General features: G+C 50.2%; 2 protein-coding genes across 3 annotated transcripts; both read left to right on the top strand.

The window, feature by feature from the left end:
- The first annotated feature begins 272 nt into the window (after nucleotides 1-272).
- Rab15 (RAB15, member RAS oncogene family) lies at nucleotides 273-24,859 on the top strand. 2 transcript variants are annotated; one of them, XM_032907976.1, is made up of 7 exons: nucleotides 273-776; nucleotides 17,999-18,059; nucleotides 18,788-18,848; nucleotides 19,287-19,364; nucleotides 20,281-20,370; nucleotides 22,114-22,179; nucleotides 22,335-24,859. In XM_032907976.1, exons 1-7 carry the CDS (start codon nucleotides 653-655, stop codon nucleotides 22,491-22,493), a joined length of 639 nt encoding a protein of 212 aa, XP_032763867.1. In that variant the 5' UTR covers nucleotides 273-652; the 3' UTR covers nucleotides 22,494-24,859. The 2 variants fall into 2 exon arrangements, with proteins under 2 accessions (XP_032763867.1, XP_032763868.1); XM_032907977.1 differs by lacking the exon at nucleotides 273-776 and adding an exon at nucleotides 2,901-2,955.
- On the top strand, nucleotides 20,597-21,176 carry LOC116905189 (28S ribosomal protein S17, mitochondrial-like). Its single transcript, XM_032907979.1, has one exon. It carries the CDS (start codon nucleotides 20,604-20,606, stop codon nucleotides 21,039-21,041), a length of 438 nt encoding a protein of 145 aa, XP_032763870.1. The 5' UTR covers nucleotides 20,597-20,603; the 3' UTR covers nucleotides 21,042-21,176.
- Nucleotides 24,860-26,432: the final 1,573 nt, after the last annotated feature.

The following is a 26,432-nucleotide window of genomic DNA, read 5'->3' as shown; positions in this document are numbered from 1 at the left end:
GTAGGGCGGAGTGATTAAAATTAAGCTCTGGGGTTGGGGATTTGGCTCAGTGGTAGAGCGCTTGCCTAGCAAGCGCAAGGCCCTGGGTTCGATCCCCAGCTCCGAAAAAAAAAAAAAAAATAGGATAAAATTAAGCTCAGGATGGGATTCGAGGAGAAGCGATGGGACCGGGAAGTCAAGGTTGGGGATATGGGCTGGATGGGCGCTCATTCCAACTCCGCCTCTCAGATCCTCGGCGGAAAGATGCAGATGTATCCCTTCGCAACTCTGCCCGGGTCGGGACACCCCAGGGCTTGAAAGCAGAGCTGGGACCCGGCCCCGGACAGCCGCGGGGTCCCCGCCGCTCCCCTCCCCCGCTCCCGCTGCAGCGGCGGCGCAGGGGACGAGGGGAGGGCCGGCCAGGGGCGGCAGCCGCAGCTGTCCCCTCCCACCTCCCCGCCTGCGCGAGCTTCCCCGCGCCGCGCTCCCGCCGCAGCCGCGCTTCCCCGCGCCAGCGAGCCAGCGAGCGAGCGGGCGAGGCCAGCGCGGGGGCCGGGCCGCTTCCTTCTCGCCACCGCGGCGTCCTGGGGCGGGCTCCGGCCGCGATGGCAGAGGCTGAGCGGGGCTGAGCCCGCAGCCGCCTGCAGCCTTCGGGCCCCCTTGAGTCCCTGCCATGGCGAAACAGTACGATGTGCTATTTCGGCTACTGCTGATCGGGGACTCCGGGGTGGGCAAGACCTGCCTGCTGTGCCGCTTCACCGACAACGAGTTCCACTCCTCGCATATCTCCACCATCGGTAAGGGGCGGTGGCCCGGGGGCGCCCTATTCTCCCCTCCCGGTGGCTGCTAATTCATCCCCAGCCCGGAAGGGATGGTGCGCCCCTCAAGGTAGAGGCAGTGGCGCGGGAGGCAAAGACAGGGAGTACATGCACCTCGGGGTGAGAGGTCCCCCGACTGGGGCCCTGAGCCTGGGTTCCTACAGGTGAGGGTTATGTGTTGCCTACAGTCATGGTCTAGAGGTGGGAGTTCTGCCTTCTGGCAGGGGAGCCTTCTGATCCAAGATGAGAAAACAGGCGGGTGTAGGCCAGAATGCCCTGAGCCGGGGCAGCAAGATTCACAGCCAGCGAAGTGATAGACCCACAGTTCCAGATGAAGGGAGGAGAATGAGATCGAAGTGAGGACCAATCACTGAGGTACCCTTAGTTTTAGGGTGAGTTGATATGGAGCCAGGAGAGGAGTGGACAGAGGCAGACACTAGTCAAAGAAACAGTTTCCAGGGCAATAGCGATGGTAAAGCCACAAGGTGGGATACCTGGAGGAGGACTGGGAAACCTCAGTGCAGGAAGGGGGATGGGGTGGGCAGCGACTGTATGAAGGAGGGTTGGGAAGATTGGAAATGTTCATGCAGAACAGGGGGCCATCAGGTAGGCAGGACCTACGTTAGACTGGGACAAAGGCCTGGTGGTACCCTGGCAAGGCCATTGAGGGTCACTTTGAGAGTGACTCAATGGTGCCTGCTTCAGGGGCAAGGGAAAGTCCTCTCTTCCAGGAAGTCTGACTTGAGGGGATTCCACCCATATCTAACTCCAGGGTACCAGACTTGGTCAACTCTGGAGTAGCCTTCTCACCGCTCCTGACAGAAAAAACCTGCTGGTTGCCTGGTCATCCAGTAGTTATCCTCTCCTAGAAGGCCCTGCTGCCTTCAGGGAGGGCTCCAGCCCTCCTTGAGAGCTTCCTCTTAAGGCGTTCTTCTCCCCCCTTCACACTCCTCCGCCAACACACACTCGTTGCCAAGAGAGAAGGTGGTGAGGGTAGTTGCAGTCTGAAGAAGCAGAGCCTTGTAGTTGGGGCAGGCAGTGTCAGGTAAACCTGGAGACCTGCTTTGGAACATGGCCTTGACTATGACTTAAACTTCTGAGCTGTTGAATGGGTCTAATAGTGAGACCTTCCTGAGGATCAAATTAAATGAACAAATGTTTGTAAAGTATTTGGCATATATATGCTGGTGGCTTGTATGTGATGGTGGAATGTATGTGACAGTGGCATGTATGAGGGCTGGTGGTCCCTCTCATTGAGTTCGTATAGTCTCCTTTTGTGCATCCCTCACCTTGTATCACTTAGAACCAGAGAACAAAACTTGTCCATATTTCTCTGAAACGCTAAGGCCATCTCCTAAGAGATCCAGGAGCTAGGATTGGGCCACTGTTTGAGTCAGAACCATTGTGGAGAGAATAGAAGGGCACAGATACTGAGCCTTGCCTGGGAGAGGGCTTCCTGCCTCTCTAGAGCCCTTGGAGATGAGACAGGTGTTGGGGAAAGTCATGGGAGTGAGCAGGGAGGGGCTGAGAAGCCATATGGGATATGAGAGAGGTTCAGGCTTGGGGACAAAGGGCAACAGGCTGCTGCTACGCAAGCGAATCCTGATTATCCTTGACGAGGGTCTGAGGCCAAGAGCTGTTGAGCTATCTGCAATGAGTCAAGGGGTATGGAGGAGAGGGGTGGTGGTATCTGCCTGGATTTTGCCTGAAGAGCAGTAGTTTGCACCCTGGAGTCATGGTACAAGTCCTAGGAGTGACCTGGACTTCTCCCTTTGAGGGTTTTACTGGTTCCCATCCCTTCGGAAGACCTCAGGTCTCCTGATTACTGTGTGAGGAGTTAGCATCCCCCAGGAGACAGACATATGCCGTCCCCCTCTTCAGTAGAAGGAATGAGGGAAGGAGTATCTGTTTCTGAAATACCAGATGACCCTGGAGAGGCTGTACTTTCCCTGAAAGAGAGCCATCCCTCACCCCACACCTCCAACCACTGACCCTCCTTGTCTTTCTGGATAGAGTGCAGGGGCTTCTCTGAAAACCCTCTGGAGCTCACTGTGTCAGGCAGTGGGGAAGAATTGTGTGGTCCACTTCTATATACTCACTTCGCAGCTTAAGTATGTCAGCCTAAAACCTACTCCGGAAGTTTGCTCTCTGCTGTCAGGTGGGTGGCCAGGTACGGCTCTCCACATGGTGCACTGAGTCCTTAGGATTCCAAAGTCCACGGAAGACAAACGTCATTCTTCACTCCAGCCCTTCAAACCTGCCCCTCTGTGGTTCTCAAGTGCTTTCTTATTTAAAGCTTACAGAGGCCCTGAGGTCCTCCTCATCTTGGCCATGTTTCCAGCCTTAACTACAATTGAAGGGAAAGAGTTGGATGGTCCAGAGAGGCTTTCTCGTTCTGTGATTTGGAAAGTTTCCCAAGGAAGGGGCAGCCAGGAGACGAACCAAAAAGCCAGGGAAATGGGACTGCCAGGTCCGATTCATAATTTCTCCATTAAGGAAAGTGTGCGTGCGTGGGAGAGTCCATGTCAGACATGGATCTAGACATCTTCCCTCATTCGTTTTGTTTCACTTGTGATTGGAGAAAATGAGGCCATTCGCTAATTCCTGCCAAGGCGAGAGTTCACATTCTTGGCTCCTCCTGATGTCACCTTTGGCTGCTTCTTTTAGACTTTACAGTATATTCTACGCAAGAGCCCAAGCATTCCATGAAAGAGCCAGCCAGGGAGACCGAGGCACTCATATCCTTGCCATCCGTCCGTCAACCCTGAAGCTAGTACCACAGGTACTCCCTCTCCATGCACTCCACACAACTGAGCTGCCAGGCGAGGGCTGGTGGGGAGCGGAGCGGCCAGAACCTTAGTGCTCCTGCAGTTTCCTGATAAGACTATCTTATCTGTTAATGTAATGGAGTATTCCCAGGAAGGGTCATGCCAGGCATCCTAGTGACATTAAACGCACCCTTTCCTGCCCAGAGAAGTCTCTCATCTAGTAAGACACAGGCAATAAAGAGTTATTGCCAAAATGAGATAACATATCTGCAAGTGCTCCTTAAAGCACTCTTCAGATAGAAGGGACTGACTACAGCTGCCCCATGGCTCCCAGTAAAGGTCTTATGGTCTCCTGCAGCCAGTGAGAGGTGATGATGCTGTCAGGGAAAGGGGGGGGTGGTGTTGGAAAGGGAGAGCCGTCCCTGTGGAATCCAGCAGCAGGCGGGGAAGTGCTGCTGCCGCATGGGTTGCCTGTGGGTGGGTTCCCGCAGTGGAAGGGAGCAGATGGAACCGGGAGAGCATAGATAACAGAGGTGAGAAGTGAGTGGGAGTCAACGGGACTCTGGGCAGTCTGGTTGCAACAGAAGGAAGTTTCTAGGACAGAGAGCATTCCTCTGTTTGGCACTGTCTCCTAAACTATAAGTAATTTGAGGGTGAGGCAGGCCCAGTCATATGCCTCTTAGTTCTATGGGTAGAGCGCAAGGCCAGGCACCATCTCACCATCTGTGATATAGTATCATAATATCATAATCATATGATATAGTATACATAAGGCCCAATCAGCAGAGGCCATGATGGCGCTGGTTATGGCTTGAGCTTGGCAATAGGAGAAAGGCACTTTTTTTTTTTTTTTTAAAGTGAGGTACAGAAGATGTTAGCCAGAGAAGGAGGTGAAGACTTTGAGGGCTCATCCAGGGTGTGCTGCTCTCCGTGTTAGGAGGAACCCCACTCAGCTCCTTTCCACTCCTCTGGGACCAAGCAGCTGCCCGAGCTGTCACCTTCGTGATTTGGTTTCAGCTCTTGACATGGGAAGTGACTCAAACCACCAGGCTGGCACTTCTGAAAAAAAATAAAGAGTATTATGTGACCAGTGCTGTCTGGTCAGGCAGACAGGAGACTTCCTCTGTGGGTCCTTGTGACCAGGCATCTTTGTGGTGGCCAGACGGGGGTGTAATGCCAGCCTGAGGGGGTTTCCCGGGGGTTGGTTTCTGCCTGCCCATCCTTGGTCCTCCCTAAGTAGGCTCACCTAGTTCTCTGGGCCCTTTTGTTTGAAAAGCCTCCCTCAGGCTGCTTCCCTTCAGAGTGAGGAGGGCTGTGTCCTCTTTCTGGTTGGACTGGTCTGGCTGCTGCAGCTTAAGCCGTGGTTGTTTTCTCTTGCCGCTTGCAGCCACCTGCCTTAAGAAGTTCAACTGGAACTGGATCTGACTGCCTAAAGCAGGCGTTTGTGTTGACTTGGGGGTTTGTGGGGGAGGTGTCAGAGGGGAGAGAGAACCAGGAGAACTCAATCTGAGCCTGGACCTAAGAGACCCAATGTTTGGGTACTGTGACCCCAGGGTCCATGACCCCAGGTTCTGAAGGTTTCTAGACCAAGTGGGGATCTGGATACAATTACAGTAGGAGACACACAGTAAGACTTAGGGCTCGTCTCTTTCTATGCTTCATGGCTTTGTCAGATTTTAGCGGATCTAGGGCAGATGAGACCCACCCATCTCCCCCTACTCTGTTCCTCCAGGCTTCACAGAAAGGAAAGGAAGATAAAAGGCCCTGGGTAGAATGGAAAGAGCCCAGCCAGTGACCTGCACATTCCAGCCCCGAATCCTTCAAACACCCACTTGATCTCTGTGCTTAGTTCTCCAGTTCCAAATAAAAGACAGCGACAGAGCCCTTCTTAATGGTTGCTAGGAAGATTATAGAGGTTAATAGATCCAACACACTTGGGAGAGTCCACCATAAAACTGTAGCTGCTGTCAGTTATTATTCTTAGCTCCTAAGAATGTTACGGAGATGAGTAAATGGTCAGTAATGTGCTATGATGTCATCCTGCCCATCACTCGAAGACTCATCATTTGGATGATGTTTTGTGTGTGGGATGTACGTACTGGTACCCATGCAGGCCAAAGGTCAACCTTGGATGTCATTCCTCAGAGCTGCCCACCTTGGTCTTTGAGACAACACTCTCTCACTGGGTCCGGGGCTCACTGATTCTGCTAGGCTTGTTAGCCAGGGAGCTGAGGGAGCTGTCTGGCTCTGCCCTGTCAGCACTGGGATTACAGGCTCGCACTGCCTCACCTGGCCTTTTGCCTGGACGATGGAGATTCCACACGCTCCTGTGTCACGTGCTTTACCAAATGAGCTACCTCACCCTGGCCCCATCTGGGCACCCTTTATTGAGCATGAGGCCGGTATGTGTCAGGCATTAAGCTAGGGTTGGGGAATCCAGTGCTAAATGAATGGGGAGAAATCAGGAAGCTGTCAGATGTGCCATGGGTGTGGGACCAGTTTGTTTGTGGTTTGTTTTTTGTTTTTTTGTTTGTTTGTTTTAACCTCTGCTCCACGTCTCTCATCTCTGGTGCTGGTGGTGTCTTTGAAGGAAGAGTGTTAGCAAGGATGTACAACAGAGTTGGGTGGCCCAGGAGGGTGAAGGTGACTCCACCTTGGGCTGGGGCTCCTACCAGGTGTCACTGTCTCTCAGCCATCTATTTCTCCATCTCATTCCTTCCTCCTTTGACACAGGCACAGACAGCCTCCCACCCCTTCCCCAAGGACGCCATCCCTGAAAGAGAACAGCTGAAACTTGCAGGTCTTGCTGATGTGCATGTCTGCACCACACAGACCTCCTGGCTTTTAGCCCCTATTTCTCTCCTGCCTTCCTGCACTCGATGGTCCTTCCTCTTCTTCTTCCTCCTCCCCCTGCACTGAAATTTGGAAAGGTGGTTTATAACGAGAAAGTCAATATTTGGCCATTACCCTTCTGTCCTGATCGCCAGCTTTTCTCAGAGCGGCTACTTTGGAAATCTAATACTGGGGCCTTTTCCTTTGTAAAACTGCTGTGTGTCTTAACAGGCATCCGGCTTCTTCTTGGCTCCTCTGTTTAGTTGGTGCACTCAGTCAAAGAGGGTCCAGGGCTTTTTCCATATTTAATTCTTTCTGCTGGGGAGGAAGGAGCTAATTATCCACCCTAATTTCAAAAAATATTCAGGACAACTCAGTGACTGCCATCTCCCCCGCGCGCGGGCGACCCATACTTGAACTATTCCCTTTCACTTCTTCCAAACTGGCTTTGGGCAGGCTCTTCATCCCAGCAATCCCTTCAGAAGCTGCCAAAGGGAACCGCTATCTTGCAAGCCACAGAGCAGAGGATGCACATCTTCCCTGCATGGCAGAGGGTTCTGCTTCCTCTGCACATCCCCCGAGGGGAGCCTGGGAGGGAGGACTGGGGATGCCTGATGAGGACCAGTACCTCGGTCTGAATGCTGCTCTTTTATTACTGGTTTGATGTCGATTTACTGAGAACTCTGGGAGTTCTAGGGAGAAGACCAGCAGTTGAAATGTGGACTGACCCCTGACTGCTCTCCCTTGATTAAAATTGTCTCTTCACTGCTCTTTTCTCCTGGCTTATACTTCATCCATTCGTCCGTCTGTCCATCCGCCCGTCCGTCTCCTTCCACTCACTTTCTCGTTCATTTTGTCCTTGCATGTATTGGATATTATTTAGTGATCTGCCCTTCTGCCAGACAAAGGGAAGATGGAATGAATAAGATGCTGCTTTGCCGTCCATGGGCTCAAAGGGTCATTGGGCAACAGGCTTCCGAACAACCAGGGCATTAGGGGTGGCACACTCTAAGGCTTTGAACTTACAGAGTTAGGAATCCCTTCTGGGCAGGCTGATCACAGAACTGACATTTGAGTAGGATCTTGAGAGCTAAGTCAGTTCCTCACGGGACTGGGAAGGTTTCCAGGGGTCAAGGGAAGGTGCTGGAGAGAAAGCATGTGGAGGCCATTTCTCAGCTTGGACACACCATAGCCCTTCCTGGCTGTGTGTGGAAGCCCTACCCTTTCCACTACAGCTGGATTTGTTAGGGTCAGAGCCTAAGATAGTCACTCTTCTTTTGTGTGTACGTGTGTATGTGTGTGTGTGTGTGTGTGTGTGTGTGTGTGTATGTGTGTGTGTACATGTGCTTGCCTGCATGTGTGAGGGTCTCAACAAGATGCAAGGGTCTTGCATATTTTCTCACTTTATAAGAACTATACAACATGCAGAATAATGCTAGTCTCTACCAGCTAGATGCTTGTTGACAGATGCTTGTTGCTTCCTCTGCTTGGAGCCCTGAGCCTTCAGCGCTCTCTGTTGCATGCCCTTGACACTGGGACCTCAACCCGGAGACCACCTACCTTGTTGCTCTCTTGTTCTCTCTTCCCCTCTTCCCCTTTGTCCCTTCTCTCCCCATTCCCTTCCCCCTCCTCCACGTACTCATGACCGGCCTCTACTCCTCCTCTTCTCTACTCCTCTACTTTTCCACTCCTCTACTCTCTCTGCTTATCTCTGCCCCTACTATCCTCTTAACTCCCCTCCACATGCCCTGAATAAACTCTATCCTATACAAAGAAAGAAAGAAAGAAAGAAAGAAAGAAAGAAAGAAAGAAAGAAAGAAAGAGAAAGAGAGAAAGGCAGGCCTTCTCTGAACATCCTACTTTTAGCATCTTCTCCCTCTATCCTGCTCTGGCTTCCTGACCTTCTCAAAATGGTGCGTTGGTTCCTTTCCTCAGTCTGTCCTCTCTGCTAAAATGAGTGCTCCCAGAGCACAGTCTATGCACGCTGCTTGTTTCCGAGTGCCTCGCTTAGTCCCAGACACACATTAAGCGTTTATGAGCGAGCGGCGTATTTGAACAAAGGAATGTGTGCTCTTCCTTAGAGGCCTTCCACCCTTCCCTAGGACAGGCAAAGGGCTGTATTGGGGGACTCTTAAGACAATGAGAGAGTCAGTATATCGGGCACACACACATAGGGCTGTGAGAGGCGGGGAGGAAGAACAAGGGGGGAACTGTTTGCAGGAGCGTCTAACTCTTTTGCATTTCGTAGAAGAAATCAGACATGGCAGGGAAGGAGGCAGTGACTCCTGTGATGGGCACGTGAGTGGAGTTCTCCGGGACATACAAGGATGACAGATTGGTGCTTTAGAGTAAACGTAAACGTTGCTTCTTGGCCAGTGTTCCAGGGGTGACATGGTGCTTACTCATCAGCCAGGCTGCCGGAGTGACCTTCCTAGACCATGTCAGCAGTCAGGGAGCCATAGAGTAAGACGCTTCTTGGATGCAAGCCTTGGGACCACATATTCCTTATAGTCTCATGAGAGTCAGTGTTGGACGGGGAGACCCCTCTATCATCTGATAATGCTCTTAAACTCCTAGCATCCCAAAGGCTGAATCTTTAAACTTCCAAGGGAAAGGAAAAGCCTCTAATTACTTTGATGGTCTATTGCTAATTTTTTACTTTAAAAACATTTTTAAAAAAATGGCAGGTGAGACAGCTCAGTGGATAAGGGTCCCTGCTGCCAAGCCTGCTAGCCTGAGTTCAGTCCCTGGGACACATTGTAGATGGAGAGAAATGACTTCCTTCTTTTAAAGTTTTTTTTTTTATTATATATAAGTACGCTGTAGCTGTCTTCAGACACACCAAAAGAGGGCTTCAGATCTCATTACAGATGGTTGTGAGCCACCATGTGGTTGTTGAGATTTGAACTCAGAACTCTGGAAGAGCTCTTAACCACTGAACCATCTCTCTCCAGCCCAAGAGATGACTTCTTTGAGGTGCCCTCCAAAACATACGCATACGCACACTCACACGCACATGTGTGCCATGACAAACATAGGTGTGCGTGCATACATACACAGATACACAAAATGAATATAAAAATTAAGTAATTATGATTGGGTGCGTGAGGACAAACAGTGCGTGCATGTGTTTGAGCTTCAAAGAAGAACAGCTAGAGTATCAATGCTGAGATTTCTAGACTTTCCAGTGGGTAGACATGGGAATCAGAGCCTTTGTCCCAGTATTCTGGAGGTTAGAACACACCCTGGAGTAAGTTAGAGGATCAGGATTCTGTCTAGACCAGGGTACCTTCTTATGTCTCTACTTCCTGACACTTCCAGAGCAAGACAGTGTGATGGTGACTAATGTGTTTGCCTTGAGGTCTGTGTGTACCTTTTCCTCAGAACAAAGACAGAATGAGGGACGGTCTGCCATTCTACAGAGGAGAAAGTCAGTCAGCATGTGGTCCAGGGAAGAGTGAGGTAAGAGTCACCAGACAGAAAACGGAAGGATGCAAGTGACAGGTGAGACACAAGGTTCTCTTCCTTTTCCTGGAAGGACTGTGTGCCTTCGTCTTGAGTCCTCTCTTGCTGTCACATGCCCCTCAGTTATGGGGGTGGCACTGTTAGTCTCCTGAGGAGATATTTGCTGAGTGGGAGGCTTGGGAGTTTTGTTTTGTTTTGTTATTTCTTGAGACAGGGTTTCTCTGTGTAGCCCTGGCTCTCCTGGGACTCATCCTATAGACAAGGCTGGCCTCGAATTCAGAGAGCTGCCTACCTCTGCCTCCTAAGTGCTGGAATTAAAGGTGTGCACCACCACTGCCCATCTGGGAAGAAGGTTTAGAGTTAGCAAGCCCCCTCTACACAGAGTCTGCCTCTACCTAAAGCCTGTTTCAGTGTCGATAAGGGTGACCTGTTTAGAAGTGCCCTCCAGCCATAACCCATAGGAACTGCACATGCCCAGTACGTGCCAGGGTGGAGAATGAGAGCATTCATGGGACTGATGCTGGGTAACTGGAGCCAGCATGGCCCCAGAGATTGGGTGTCTGCCTTGGGTTTCAACTGTATTAAATTGTTCCTTACGTGGCGTCTCATTGCTAATGAAAAGGCTCAGGTCACGATGCTGGTCTTTTGGGCTATGGTTGATCATGGTGATAGCATTTGGCATCCAGAGACCGCCCTGTTTCCACTCAAGCATGTGGCACTCAAGTTGGCAGACCGGCAGGCTGGCACCGGGTCTTAACCCATGAGGTGCTGGCTAGAGGGAAGCAGCAGCTGACACCCATAGGGACAGCTTAGGTTTGTCTACTCCGGAGGCCCTCTGGGTTCTACACTTGGTAGTGCTTTGCTTAGAGCTGTGCTCTCCTTCTGCCCAGCAGGAAGCACTCTCTACCTTCTAGGTTCTTTCCATTGCCTGGGCTGTGATGCTTGGTTTCCATTCTGGTTTGCCTTCTGTTGCTGTGATAAAACATTCTAACCAAAAGCAATTTGGGGGAGGAAAGGGTTTGCTTGGCTTACACTTCCTGATCACAACCGATCACTGAGGGAATTCAGGGCAAGAACTCAAGCAGGAACTGAAACAAAAATCATGGGAGAATGTCGCTTACTGGCTGGCTCACTGACTCATGCCCAGTTAACTTCTTATACAGTCTAGCGTCACTTGCTAGGGATGGTGTTGCCCACAGTGGGCTGGGCCCTCCTGTATATTGGTGATATATCTATCACCCATCAAGACAGTCTTTTCTAGACCTGGTCACAGGCATGTCTATAAACAAGGTAAATCTTCAACTGAGGTTCCCTCTGCCCAGGTGGTTCTAGGTTGTGTCTAACTAAAATACAAACAAATGAAACCGACCAACCAGGACAAGTGTCCATTCTCCTTCTCTACGGAGATTGATGAGGTCTTCAGCTAGCATTTCATAAAGCCCTGTGCCGGATCTTGTTAGGGGTATACACTTTCTCATGCTCTTCACAAGAATCTTCTGACATTGGGATTGCCCTTCTCCATTGAACAGGTGAGGAATTGGAGGCCTAAAGAGATCAACCAGCACACCCATGACCAAACAGGCAACTAGTGGTAAAGGCAGAATTGGAAAGTGAATTCTGACCTCCCATTGTGTTCTTTCTGTTGTTTTATTTTTGTTTTAGGATTTTTTTATTTGTTTTTGTTGGTTTTGTTTTGTTTTGTTTTGTTGAGACAGAGTTTTTTTTGTGTAGCCCTGACTGTCCTGTAACTCACTCTGTAGACCAGGCTGGCCTCGAAATCACGGAGATCCACCCATTTCTGCCTCCCTGGGATTAAAGGCCTGTGCCACCACCAGTGTTCTTAATATAGCCTATGTGTGCATTTCTGAGCTCTGCCCTTGTCACCTTCAGCAGTGGGCAGGAAGAGTCCCAGACAAGTCCTGTTGCTTCTTTCCATAGCCTTCACCTTCACTGCTAGACAGGAGAGCTGGCAAGACTTTAGGATATTTTTGGAACCAAGTAAGCACCAGGTCTCATCTCTGGCCCTGTCCTTGTGTCACCTCAGATGTCAATGCCCAGAGAAGAGCCTTGACCATCTCTCCAGTAACTGAGGCTGGTACTAGAACTGCACTCGGTCCTGGCAGTCTCTGGCTGATGCTGTGAGAGACTGGTGCTCCAAGGGTAGAGGCCTCATAGCCAGAACCCAGCAGGAAGAGAAGAGGCCTGAGGTTCCCTAGCCCACAGTTACATGGAGAGGGCTGCACCGTTCACAGACGCCCAGTGCCTAAGGTGTCAGTGTCTGTGAGGGGTTAGGTGGCAGAGAACATGCCTCTGTTCTTAAGTCACAGATACATACCTGTCCTTTGTAATGCTCTCTGGGACAAGAGCTTTATTCCTAGTACTGTGCTTACACAGAGGCAAGACTTAAAAAAAAAAAAAAAAGCAAATCAGTCAACAAGACAAAGCCTTAAACCCAAAATATGTTCTCTGGCCCTTAGGAGCTTTAGTTCTAGATAGGGCTTGAAGCCAAGGGTAAGAGGCAGTAAAGAGAGGGAACATTGTTTTCAACCCTTCTTCCAAACCCATGGTTGAAGTACTGCCTACCAACGTGGAAGCCATCAGGCAGCAGTGGACAGTCACAGGAAGTCACTCCTTTGGAAGTCCTAAGACACTTTCGGGTATCACTAAGCCAAGCGTTGTGACGATGCAGATACTCAGACACTGAACTTGGAGCCTGGTCTAAACTGACTGCAGTGCCATGGTATAGTACCACATCCCCAGCTCCAGACGGCATGTTCTTCATGCACGCTTCTGGCATTAGCTGTTCTCTCTCAAGCATCCTTTTGCTGGTGTCCCTCTGGAGCAGGCTAGCTGGCGGCTTCTTCTTCTTCTTCTTCTTCTTCTTCTTCTTCTTCTTCTTCTTCTTCTTCTTCTTCTTCTTCTTCTTCTTTTTCTCAAAGAGATTTCTCAAGAGTTGTGTTGTCTACACTGTCCTTGATCTCCTGAGTTCAAGCAAGTTTCTTGCTTCAGCTGGGACTACCCATGTGCCACTGTGATGGTTTGGCGAGGGTCCATCTGAAGTTAGCTAACCTTCCTTGCCCATGTTGGCTAGGCCATCTTGGGAATCACCACTGGGCCCACCAATGGTTCAGTCAGGAGCTACCTATCCACAAAGAGCACACTGTGCCTAAATCTAATTCCTTGAGCAGAGGGTTTGACTCTGTAGTTTTAGCCAGAAAGGGGACTGGTTGTGGCAGGCACCGTGCTGGATACAGCAGCTTGCTGGGCTTTGAGCACTGGGTTGGAAGAGCCCTGATGATTCCTCAGCCTCAAAGGGTTGGAAGCCACTGAGTGAAGAGCATCCCTGTAGATTTTAAGAGACCAGTTTCTCCAGTTCTGACTCAGCTATAGGGTATGGGCATAAATCGGTTTCTACATGCCTCATAATAGCAATACCCACGCCTATGAGCTTCACTGGGATTCTGTAGCTAAGAGGCATCTTTTTTTTTTTTTAAATAAAGATGAGTATCATTATGAGCCTTGGGTGTGGTTCTGCCTGGAAATTGGCTGGAGGCTCAGCATCAGCTTTGATGGGTCTGGACCTGAGAATTGGCATCGCAAAGCTCCCTCGGGCTGTTCCTAACCTACCAAGAATAGCAGGGTATCTTGATGGTGAAATCCGTTTTGTATTGGGTACTCCGGTTTTACAGTCCCAGCGTTTTCAGGAGCCTTAGTCAGTAGACAAAGGTGGACGCATTGGTAACTTGTGTTACTGTGATAGAACCCATGACCAATGCAACTTAGAGAAGCAAGGGTTTATTTAGCTTTTGTTTCCAGAGGTCTAAGAGTCCATCATGGTAAGAAGCAGGCAAACAGTGGCTGGAGCAGAAGCTAAGGGCTCTCACACCTTGAACTCCAAGCAGGAAGGAGAGAAGAGAGAGAGAGAGAGAGAGAGAGAGAGAGAGAGAGAGAGAGAGAGAGAGATATCATTGGTAACAGCCAGCACCAGGCCTTACAACCTCAAAGCCTACACCTAACGATGTGTTTCCTCAACAAGGCCACACTTCCTAAGGCTACCCAAACAGCGCCACCCACTAGGAAGCAAGCCTTCAGCTGACATCTGAGCCTCTGAGGAACATTCTCATTTAAACCGCAATAGAAACTGCAGGGAGTTCAATGTTGTAATTATACACAGCAACCCTTAGGAGGCAAGTGGTATTCTATTCTACAGGCTAGAAAATGGAAGCTGGAAGAAATTATGATTTGCCTGTAGTCATATATTAAGTGCCCAACTCAAACCCAGGTCTTTCTGATCCCAGGGCTAACCAATGTCTCTTTCCCTACATTATATTCTCAGACTTCCTCTAACTAACTTCCTGCCATAGGCTGCACCAGTGGTTCTCAACCTGTGGGCCTCGACCCTTTTGGGGGTCAAATGACCCTTTCAAAGGGGTCACCAGAAGACACAGACATTTACATTATAATTCATAACAGCAAAATTACAATTATGAAGTAGCAACAAAAACAGTTTTATGGTTGAAGGTCACCACAACATGAGGAACTATATTATAGGGTCGTAGCTAGGAAGATTTAGAACCCCTGCTCTACACAGTCTGTTAAAATATAGTTCCTGCACCTTACTCAAATTATGACTTAGTGGATTTAGGCAAATTAAGGTAGCTATATTTCTTTTTCTTTCTTTTCTTTAATTTTTATTATTTATGTTTTAAGGTAGCTGCATTAAATTTAAAAAAAGAAAAAGAAAAAAGATCTCCTGGGTAATTCTAAATTTAGCCAAGGTTTTGCAAAGCACACTCTGAGAGAGACTACCCACGCTGCCTGCCTTGACAGTTCAGGTGCAAAGCTTTGAACCGCGTGGCTGGCAAACTTAAGATGTGTGGGACTCTCCCCGGGAGCTTCTTGAAACAGACTGCTGGCCTCACATCCCTGGGGTTCCGAGTCTCCAAGGCTGAAGTAGGATCCAGACACACGCCTTTCTAAGTCCAAGATGATGCTCTAAGGCTGTGAGTCTGGGAATACACTTTGAAAACTATAGTCCCGAGAGCTCACTGAGGAACATCCACGGACCTGGAAGCGAGATATAACTCCTCCGGCTTCAGCTCACACCTCCTGAGTCCAAATCTGTGTGCATCCTAATTCTGCCTTAGAGAGGCAAGGCGTGAACAAACCCTGGGGTGGAGGTAGAGAGAGGATTTCTCTCTTTCCTAGGAGAGACAAAAGCAGCAAGGAGGAGGAGCTCTGTGTTAGGACGAGCAGCAGGGAGGACTGCTGATAGACAGATTCCAGGAGGAGAGAGGACTTTTCTGTGAAGAAGGGAGAGAGGTGGTGGGCCCCGGAGGAGGTGCTGTGGAAAGTCACTCTGTTGATGGTTGACCTGAGGAGAGGGCGCACAGGGGCTGAAGAACGGTTGCATGAAGATGTGACAGGTCAACACATTTGAATAATTAGCTTGCTGAGCAGCCAACCGTCTGAAGTGGGAAGTCTGAGTCTACAGAGGACTCTGTCAGGCTAGTGTTCGATTCTATCTTGCAATAGAAAACAAACAAACAAACAAACAAAAACCCAACAGCCACGAAGCGTAGAGCAAGGTCCCGAGTCAGCACGTGGTACTGCATGGATAGAACGGAAAGTCGGGGGAGGGGGTGGACACAGAATAGGAGAACATGGAGACCCTTGGGCTAGCACATCTTCTACATTTAGAGAAAAAAGTGGGGGAAATCCTTCAGAAGATACAGACCATTCCTTCCTTCATACATTAATATATCGGAAGCCAAGAGGAAGGCCTTTATTTTACAGACATATTAAACAAACTTGGAGTGGCGAGGTTGCAGTACAGCCTGTAAGAGTAGAGGTTCTGAGATCCCCAAATTGCCCAGTCTTGACTCCCGTCCATGCAGGTCCAAAGCGAGGGAGGGGGCTGGAGAGATGGCTCAGTGGTTAGGAGCACTGACTGTTCTTCCCGAGGTCCTGAGTTCAATTCCCAGCAACCACATGGTGGCTCACAACCGCCTGTAATGGGATCCGATGCCCTCTTCTGGTGTGTCTGAAGACAGCGATAGTGTACTCACATACATAAAATAAAATAAATCTCAAAAAAAAAAGGTGAGGGAGGATGGATCAGGCTCCAGCTCTGCTTATCCCTTCTGCCCCTCTAACAGCATCTTCCTTCCCTCCTCCTCTCACAAGGAAGGTCCCCTTGGATTGGCAGCTCCCCCTCTCAGCACAGCCCTTCCTTCTCAAGGACATGCAGGGAACCAGGAGAGGGAACAGTGTCGACTTCTCTTTTGGCTTACGGATTTTTGTCCCTGTGACAAAATGCCAGACGAGAGTGACGTAAGGAAGGTGGAGTTTACCTTGGCCCACAGTTCGAGGGTCATGGCAGATGCTTGGGGGAGCTGTTGTGTTGCATCTGCAGTCAGGAAGCAGGAGGGGCTCAATGTTCCTGCCCTGCTTGCCTTCCCACTTTTATTCAGCTTAGGACCCCCAGATCTTGAAATGGCATCACCCACATTTAGGGTGACTCTTCCCACCTTAGTTGCTACAATCTGGAGACTTCCTCTCAGATGATCCAGAAGGCTTGTGACTCTAGATTCCTGATGAGTCGGTGATATTAACCACTTCCGTGTGGAGTCAACAAGCTAACCCTTGACTCTCCCCTCACACATCCCCCAACCCAAGAAGCAGTACAGGGGGAGCGTGCACTCCAGTGTCAAGCAAGCCTGTGTTTGAAGCTCTAATCCACACTGTGCCAACCTCAGGCAGGCTATTTGCATCTGGGCCTTCGCCTCCTTCCTACTCTCCCCTGTAAGGGAAGGGACCGTGTGTCTCTGCTGCTCTGTCCCCCTTGAGACTGAGACCTGTGCAGGGTACAATGGAAAATCTCACAGATGTTCAGGAGTAGAGGCAATAAAAGTGTCTATTCCGTCTCTCCTGTGAGTACTTTGGGCAAGGAATGCTCCTGACCAATGAGCATGAACTAGGTTTATTATATGGGAAATTCCCTGCTCCATCCTGGACGAAGGTACCATTCTTTGAAACAAGAACTTCCTGATTCTCAATTACCTCCTGTGTCAGGTTCTGAGGAGAAGCCAATTCTTTGTAACTATTTGTCCAAGGAGGGAGGGAGGAAGTAGGCTGCAGCCTCCCACCAGGGCCAGGTGCCCCTCTCCTTTCATCCTCTTCCTCTTCATCATCCTTTCTCTTTACACAGGGAAGAATGCCATTTGGAAAAGTACAGCCGGATAGATATGAATCAGCTCGGGCGGGCAGCAAGTGATTCATGCCTGACCGGCTTGATTTAGTTTGGGCCTTCCATTCTGAAGCTTCTTCTCCCTTCTAATTAAACGATGATTGCTCTTGGTGGTGGGAGGGAAGGGGCTGACTTTAATGTCTATATTGGTGGAAACCTGGGACAGGAGAGATAAGAGAACGTGCTTTCCTGCTTAGCAAAGCCCAGATGTGGAGGGAGAATGGTGGTGGGGTTGGGAATGCTAGCCTCCTTGGAACCTTGTAGATTTCCTCAAATGTTTCTGCTCTGGGTCCTCTGATCTGGTGGGACTGGCGGTTTAGCTCTTCAGGGCCCGGGACTGAGGAACCAGAGAACTCTGGGTTTCCTGTTTCTTCCTGTTTTCCCCTATCAGTTAATGGTCTTTGTGCACCTGCTGCATGTCAGGCACTGCACTAGGTCAGCAACAGCTACAGTGGAGTGCGCAGGCCAGCGCTGTGTCTCTCAGGGTCCTCTTAGCAACCCAAACATAATTTGTAATGGTCCCACTTTTTCTTCCTTTCTGGGTAGCTCTGGCTGTCCTGGAGCTCACTCTGTAGATCAGGCCGGCCACGAATTCAAAAATCTGCCTGCCTCTGCCTCCCCAGTGCTGGGATTAAAAGCATGTGCCACCACCGCCTGGCTGTTCCCACTTTTTATTGCCAAGGAAATGGGAGCTTGGTTAAATGGACACCCATCCAAAGCTCCAAATGACTCCCTAGGATGAGTTTAGAGGTAAAATGTTAGTGAAGGCACTTGCTTCCGGCCACCTCTTTGTCACGTTAGACCAAAGCGAAATCCCTCCCAGGCGTGTTGAGTGTCGCAGCCTTCTTTGAAGGAGCCCTTCTTCCTGACTTGCTTGCTTTCTCCAGGTGTTGACTTTAAGATGAAGACCATCGAAGTAGACGGCATCAAAGTGAGGATACAGATTTGGTGAGTTGAGCCGTAGGAGGAGGCAGGTAAAGGAGGGAGGGCTCTGAGCTGTCTCTGAGTACCCCTACCATTTGTAAAATCTCTGAGCTTCATCTGAGATAACTGGATACCTCTAGGAAGAGCGAGGTCAGAAACCCCCACCCCTGTTCGGTGAACCTTAACCCCAACAAACCACGGGAGTGATGAGAGCTCACTAAAGGGAAGGGAGTCGGGGAGTTGGTAAAATAGTGTGGGGTTATCTCAGAATTAGGCTTTGCTCTGGAGCTGTACTACTGCAGTAAGACAGGAAGGCTGAAAGCAGCACTCTCTGGTTCAGCTTGGGGCCGTTTTTTCAGATTGCCTCTGTACTAACTACATGGTGCAGTTTCCACTGTTGACCACCAGGGGCTGCTGTGTGTCTCTGGCCTAAAGGTCTTGGAAGCCCTTACCACAGTAAGGCTCTACCTCCCAATTCTAGAATGCCATGGGAAACTGCCTTCAGAGATGTCCTGGGCACTGGGTGTGTGACAGATCCTTCCTTCTGCTCAATCATGACCAACATGGGCCTTGCTCATGCCGATACCAAGGACCAGGCCTCTCACTGCAGACTAGGGTGTGTTTGGATACTCTTGGGGATTAGAGCATTACTAAGTTTTCACCCTGAAATTCCGCACATTTCCTCCTAGAGTACAGGGACTCATCTTCTATCCCCATGGCCTCTTATCTGAGGGACTGGCTTTTTCTTGCAGGGACACAGCAGGGCAGGAGAGGTACCAGACTATCACAAAACAGTACTACCGGCGAGCCCAGGTGAGCCACCATTTCAGGGTTAGACCTGGGAGACTGCCACTCACACTTCCAGCACTGGGTGTTCGAGATACCTGTGTTACTGAACCCTGATGTGGTGTACTCAGATTGCCTGCTGGGGGACCCGACTCTTTCCCACTTGTCATTTGTCCTTTAGCTATTCACAGACCACTTATTGTACCTTCGTCATTCACACACACAACCTCTGCCCCGATTCCTCTGCCTCATGCCAAAGAGCCTGGTCAGACCGTGCAGTGCCCTCCTATCTAGGAACATCTGAGGGAAAAGCAAGCATGTCTAGATGCTGCGGCCTCCTCACTGTAGGCAGGGGGAAGGGGGAAGTGGACTGGACATACAAGGACCACTAGTCTGTGCATGACTGCTCATCTTCTGTGTGTGTCTCCCATCTCCGTCTCTCTCTTTTTTCCCTCTCTTTCTCAGGGAATATTTTTAGTCTACGACATTAGCAGCGAGCGCTCTTATCAGCACATCATGAAGTGGGTCAGTGACGTGGATGAGGTAGGAGATACCGCCTCACTGATGGGATGGGGGAGGGGTGCTTAGGGAAAAGCAAAACAAGGGCCATGGGACAAAAACAAGCTCTAAGTGTCGGTCAATCAATCTTGCCTTTTCCAACCTGACATAGAGACCTTTGGGAAAGTTGGGCAGAAAAAGCCAACACTTCCATACCCTTATGTGTTATACCCTACAAGGCTTCTATAGCAATGTCTTTCCTGGACATGCATTAGTCCCAGGACTGCCTCATGGGCAGCTTCCTTCCTAAAACCTCAGGGCCAGACTGGGCTTCTAGACCTGCTCCTGAACATGGCGGAGCCTTGGCAAAGGCATGTCAACTCCTTGGGTCCCCGGTCTCTCATCTGTCAAGTAAAGGTTAAATGAAGCCCAATGTAGTTCAGACACCATTTTTTCAGCCCAAGAGACATCTGTTGTGCTGTCTTCTACCCTAAGATGTCCCTGTGACACTCTTCGGGCGTCAGCCATGGTATTGTAGTCCCCATGACACTGCAATCCTGGGCTCACAATGGAAGCTGAGCACTCAGCTGGTACCGACCCCTTTATATGCTGGTTTTCCTTAGTCCTGAATACCTGTGACAAAAATATATAAATTAGACACAGGTTTGGTTTTTTTTTAAAAGCAACAACAATAGCAGCAAGATTGCAATGTGCTATAATAAAAGTTACTTATGAATCGTTTATTTCTGGAATTTTGCATTTAATATTTTTAGATCAAGGCTGGTGGTAATTGAAATTGTGGGAAACCAAACTGCAGATAAAGGAGAGGGCTCCGGTACTCTGGGAGCCTATTCTGCCTCTAGGGTTCTTGGACGTGGTGATTTGGAGGCAGGTGGAGAGGGCATAGGGATCTGGAAATGAAGAAGCCCACTCACTTAGGCTCACCTCTGTTTGCCCCTAGTACGCTCCAGAAGGCGTCCAGAAGATCCTCATCGGGAATAAGGCTGACGAAGAACAGAAACGGCAGGTGGGGAGAGAGCAAGGGCAGCAGGTAGGTGAAGTCCCGCCCTTCAGGGCTTCTTGCAGGACCTGTCCAGAGAGCAGGGACCTTAACACTGGGGAGTCTACATTCTTGAGAGAGAGCTTGCTTTCTGACCCTCAGGGATCCACATAGGGGACAAATAAGACCTCTTAGGCAAGGTCCCAGACCCCCTAAACAGGATGGCACACGCCCTGGGAAAGGGAGTGGGGCTATCGCACCATGTGCGTCATCATGCTGCGCCCATGCGCCCAGCCTTGGTCCGAGAGGTAGATTTTGGAGGCGCTCACAGACACATAATGTCAATAGTCCGTTCAGCGGTCCACGCCAAATGGGTTGTGGGGAAGGAGATTGGTACAGCAATGGTAAAAACTGCTAAAGTAAGAGCGACCAGACTTGTTTTGGATCCCTACTTACTAAAGTACTTTAATAAGCGGAAAACCTACTTTGCTGATGATGCCCTTCAGCAGTGCAGCGTCGGGGACATCGTGCTCCTCAGAGCTCTGCCGGTCCCACGAGCAAAGCACGTGAAACACGAACTGGCGGAGATCATCTTCAAAGTGGGCCGAGTTATCGACCCGGTCACAGGAAAGCCCTGTGCAGGAACCGCCTACCTAGAGAGCCCCCTCAGTTCAGAAGCCACTCCCCCCTGCGAAACTCAGGAAGAGCTCAAGTCCTCCTGAACCTGGGGAAGAGGGAGCCAGCGATGTCTGTCTGTTTGCTCAGTGGCTTTTCATACTGTTTCTCCTGTGACATTAGAAGTATTCAACAGAGTAAAGAGCTTAGCGTTCCATAAAAAAAAAAAAAAAAAAAAAAAACCAGGATGGCACTGTGCTCAGAAGACCACCTCTGTGACGACAGTGAGGAAGGAGTTACTGGCATTTTTAACAGCATCTGTGTACAACTGACCTTTTGCAGTCAGGGAACCACCTCCCACTGCACCCCTTCCACACCCTGACTCCACGTGCCTGGAGAGTTTGGGAATGAAGGGTCCCCAGGTAGCCAAGCCAAGGGGCAGAGAGGGTCCAAGCACACCCACACACGCAGAGAGACCATACTCACACACAACAGAAAGGTTACTATTCTGAGACAAGAGTCATCCTCTCAACCCTGAGCACCTCAGGAGTTTTCCTCTTCCTCTGCAGTCAATAGCATTCCATTAATCCTTAAAATAAAATTGATTTGGGGGGGGCATAAAAAATAACACAAGGTCATTAACATGTGAAAAATAGAGACATGTCCTACGAGAGTAACAGTTCTTATTGAGCGCTATACACGTGGCACCGCGGTAAGTGTTCTTAGCCGTGTGACCCAATGGGATCATTCTACAACCCTGATGTAGACACCACCACTCTCCTTTAACAGAGGGTGAAGCTGGGCCTTGGAGAGAATTCACAGTAACTTTTTCCAGCTTTTACAGCTCTTGAGTGACAGCATGGCACCTAGACTGGGTCTGTTACACTCAAAGCCCATTTTTCTCATTTATACTCCGTGTGTGTGTGTGTGTGTGTGTGTGTGTGTGTGTGTGTGTGTGTGTGTGTGTAGGTTTGGATGAAATAGTTGTATTGGTGGGATATCTTGTCCCATTCTCTGCCAGCCTATGTCCTAAAAAGCCCACAGTTTCTAAGAAGTAAGACATTCAGTCGTTATCTCAATGCACCTTGGCCGGGCCGTGCAATGGCGGAGGCACACAGCAGGTGGCATGGGCCTCCCCTCCCTCACTGACTCTCTTTCAGAAATGCCCTTGTCTTGCAGCTGGCTAAGGAGTATGGCATGGACTTCTACGAAACAAGTGCCTGCACCAACCTTAACATTAAAGAGGTGAGAACAGTGGGGACTTCTCTGTCTCTGGTGGGATGGTGAGAAGCAGTGGCAGACAGGAGCCAAGATAAGGTGGGAGATGCCTCCCATGTTGGCAATAGAAGGATAAGCAGAGATGGATACGCTGGCCTAACTTGTGTTCCTTGGCTTCCCAGTCCTTCACTCGTCTGACCGAGCTGGTGCTGCAGGCTCACAGGAAAGAGCTGGATGGTCTCCGAACATGTGCCAGCAATGAGCTCGCACTGGCCGAGCTGGAGGAAGACGAAGGCAAAACTGAAGGCCCAGCAAACTCTTCAAAGACCTGCTGGTGCTGAGGGTCCCATGTGGAATCCCCCTCCCCCAGTCCCCTTCCCTCAGGAGGCCCATGGAGGCAGGGAGTCTGGGCTTTGTCCATCACTGTCCTTTCATTTGAAGATCCTGTTGAAAACCAGTAGCTGCTACTCCCCTGCCTGGCCCTGTGAGCAGCTTTGCTGTGGTCTCCGAGCAACCTCTGTCCCCAGCCCTGCTATCCTGGAGTGGTAACCTTTCAACCTGTTTCCCAGCCGCAGGCCTGCTGTGACCCCAGAATGTGCTTCGACCATCTCACCACCCCAGGCTCTTGGGACAACGGTCAAGGCTGGAGTCAAAGCCACTTAAAGACTCCTTTAGTGCATCTCGTGGGCTCTCTGCTTTTTCTCTTCTTTCTTCTCTTTCTCCAGTCCCTTCCTCCCCATGTATTTTGCGTCCACGTCATCCACGTCTCTCCTCCCTAGCCTGTGTGTCCTGCTGATGCAGTTCCTTTCTTCTTTCCTTCCTGATTCTGCCTAAGGGAATGGACCCAGGCTCTGCCCCAGGGAGGATGGCTCACCCTGCTCTGGGCTGGGCTGAAGGCTAAGGGTGCTTCTTCCTCCTCCCCTCCCTGCTGCCCCTCTTTGTGCCATGGGCTGCCTCCCCAATGGCCTGGGAGGTAGAACACTGAGGTAGGAAGGAAACACTACGAGGTGGTCCCCAAGCCTGGACTGGCCTCTTCTGCCTTTGCCTTCTGCTGGAGTTTTGGCCTTGCCTGGCTGCCTACGTGCCTCTGTGAGGACCTGAGTCCAGAGGCAGGCACCGCAGAGAAGAAGATGACAAGATGGGGTGGCGGGGATTAAGTCACTCTGTTCTCTACCTCCCATGCAGCGAGTGCACAGCCTTTTCACCCAGGTTCGTGGATTTAAAGATGGGATCAAGGCCTGAGGACGCCAGAGGGCAAGGGGATCCCCGGGGTCAGACACTGTGTAGTCAGCTGTGAGCTTGAGTTAGAGGCCAGAGCGGATGCAAAGGGCTGGCTCCTAGATGGCAGGGTTAGGGCAAGAGCAGAGGGGGCTTCACAGAACAGTGAGTGCTGTGCTGACAGCAGGGCGGTCCCGTGTGAGGACATTTACCCAGACTCCCTGGCAGAGGTCACAAGTGATGTAGTCAATCACTCCTCGTTCACTGAACCCAGCCTTCAGAAGTTAAGGTTTTCCCCCAGAGTCCGTGGACAACAGGCCTTAAACATGGCACGAGAAGGGCGGGTATGGGTAGAATACTTGGTGCTGTTCTGCCTTCCAGGACTCCCTCCCCCTTGTTCCCTTACTTCTAAGTCTAAGGCTGAAGCTTTGCCAACTGCTGAGTGGCTACTCAGGGAGGGAAGGACACCCTCCTCCAGAGTTCTATGCTCAGGAAGTTTCTTTAACCCTGTGGTCCAAGAGTAGCTTGAAGGAGGCCCCTCAGAAAAAAAATGAAAGCAAAAAACCAACCCTGGTAGGGTTTGTCCTTACATTCCCAAGGTGGGAGGAGCTCAGGTAAGAGAATAGTCCCAAGATGCACTTCAAGGCTGGGGCTGGAGCCAAAGCAAAGGAGGAGCTGGGCTCTGACGAGCATTCACTGACTGACCAGGGATTTTTTTCAAATCCAGGGCACAGCGGTGATGACAGAGAGCCTCACGCCTTTTTAGTCCTCTAAAAAGGGAGATGGGGATGAAAGCAATGGGAATTCCTTCCTGACTTAGCAAGCCAGGAAGCATTCAGCGGGAGAGAGCAGCTCAGGATTTCTGGTGGAGGGAAAGGAGACCGGGAATAGTAGGCCATTGTTCACTAAAGACAGACAGGGTGTTGGCTCGAAGCCTGGACCATGACTGGCTGAGGTGGCTTCCCTGGGGACTGACTCTTAGGTAGTAGCAAGTCCTAGGTAGACTCACACAACAGTGAGCAGACCTGCCTTCAGCCAGGGACCCGAGGGGAGCTTCTACAGGGCACTGGCCCTAACCTGTGGCAAGTGTTCTTCTTGTCCCAGCCCCTCAAGCAGGGACTTGATTTTTACTACCCTGGGGATTCTGGGAGGGACTCTGTACCATGGTCACGGCTCTGAAGTACAGCGACAGGAGACTGGGATATGAAGAACATCTGTGCTCACTCTCTTCTGGAGTTCGCCTCACCCTAACTGCCTGTCTGGGAAGTGGCTTGGACTGTGTCACTGGCCTTGACTGTTCAGCAGGCTTTCCTGCCTGTCTGCCTGTCACCCGAGATCAGCTCCCCCTGGTACATCACCCGAGTCCCACAATCTCCCCGTGATGGGTGAACTTTGTGTACCGTGTCTTGGGTTCATTATATGAATTGTGAGCAGGGTTCATCTATTTTAAACACAAATGTTTACAAAATAAAGAATCTTTCAAACCATAGGTGTGCGGGCCTGTTTGAATCTCTGTGAGGGAGAAGGTGTTATCGGACCTTGGTGGTGACATGGGAGACAGAGTGAAACGGATAGAAGAGCCCCAGAATTCTAAAGCCACAGCAGAATGGCAGTGGACCTGGTGAGCTTCATCTGTCTTCCCTAGTAACATCTGCAGAAGAGCCCAGAGCAACGCCCCCACCTACCCACTGCACGCGTGTGAGCTCACAGGAGCAGGGGTAGGACTAGGAGGAGGCTGAACATCATGGGGATCTTTAAAGCCAAATTGGTGACCATCTGATGCAGCTAGATCAGGAAAGTCCTTCCTGGGGGGCATTAGGAAGGATTGGGTAATGTTTCAGATCTGCTAGAATAGAACAAGCATAGGCATTCTCCAGATTCCAGGTACCCCATGCCATAAGAGACCCCATGGGAGCCCAGGTATCCCATGCCATAAGAGACCCCATGGGGACCTAGGTTGGATTGGAACCTTGGAAGGTAAGGTGTTGGCAGTATGGAGATACTGGAGACAGACGAGGTGGGTAGGAGGAGGAGGAGGGAAGGAGTGAAACAGCAGGACAGTGGCAGTCCTAAACCTCCATCGCACTTTAGAGAGCACTTCCGGACTCTGAACACGTGTGGGAGGGAGTGCTTATCTTTATGAGTCCAACAGATAAGGAAACAGATACTCAGAGAGCTCTAAAGACTTCACCAAGGCTTCCAAGGAAATAGCAGAGTAATAACTGAAATCAGTGCCTTGGACTTCCTAGAATTTAGAGTGTACGTGATAAAGCTTTGGAATATCTATCTCAAAAGAAAAGTCTCCATAAGCAGTTCTCTTTTACAGTCAGAACCAAGAACCACCCACCTAGGCTTTTCTGCCTACTAAGAATAAGGACAATCACTCTTGTAGAACGCCACAGGGAACATGCTGTGTCGGTGCATACACAAAGTTATAAGCTTCTGGAAGGGGAGGCAGTGTATACACCTGGACACAGATATTTTAGGAATACCTTAACAGTTTTACTCAGTGGTGAGAAGTGAGCCTCCAGGAGACCTATGAGGGCTCTAGGTTTTCTTGGAGAAGTACGAAGCCATTCCTCACTCAAGACTCATGGCTTGCCTGATGAGAGCTCCTCTTTGGAAGCCCCCAGTGCTGGAGGAAGCGCTAGAGGGCAGCGAAACCTGACAAATTAATATCAAGGCTTTTTTTTTTTTTTAAGATTTTTTTTTTTTATTTATATGCGTACACTGTCGCTGTCTTCAGACACACCAGAAGAGGGCATCGGATCTCATCACAGATGGTTGTGAGCCACCATGTGGTTGCTTGGATTTGAACTCAGGACCTCTGGAAGAGCAGTCAGTGCTCTTAACCCCTGAGCCATCTCTCCAGCCCTAGTATCAAGTTCTTATTTACATCACTGCCAAGTCCCTCTGGCTCTGTAGCTTGGTAGAAATATTCATTGACTGTGTCCAAGGACTCAATCCTGCCCCAGGATTCTTACCACCATTTATGGCATCAAAAGATTCCATTCCCACTTGGATAATGGAAACTTGTTTTCAGGGAGCTGTCAGCCGAGACA

This window comes from Rattus rattus, chromosome 7 (genome assembly GCF_011064425.1).
Source record: "Rattus rattus isolate New Zealand chromosome 7, Rrattus_CSIRO_v1, whole genome shotgun sequence".
NCBI lineage: Eukaryota > Metazoa > Chordata > Mammalia > Rodentia > Muridae > Rattus > Rattus rattus.
Note: the sequence above shows the minus strand (reverse complement) of the source record. Positions and strands in the feature narration are given on the sequence as shown.

Coding starts and splice junctions, on each gene's coding strand:
- Rab15 (XM_032907976.1), top strand. CDS start 653: ATGGCGAAACAGTACGATGTGCTATTTCGGCTACTGCTGATCGGGGAC. Junction 18,849..19,286: donor AGTACTACCGGCGAGCCCAG/GTGAGCCACCAT, acceptor TCTCTTTCTCAG/GGAATATTTTTAGTCTACGA. Junction 22,180..22,334: donor CCAACCTTAACATTAAAGAG/GTGAGAACAGTG, acceptor TTGGCTTCCCAG/TCCTTCACTCGTCTGACCGA.
- LOC116905189 (XM_032907979.1), top strand. CDS start 20,604: ATGCGCCCAGCCTTGGTCCGAGAGGTAGATTTTGGAGGCGCTCACAGA.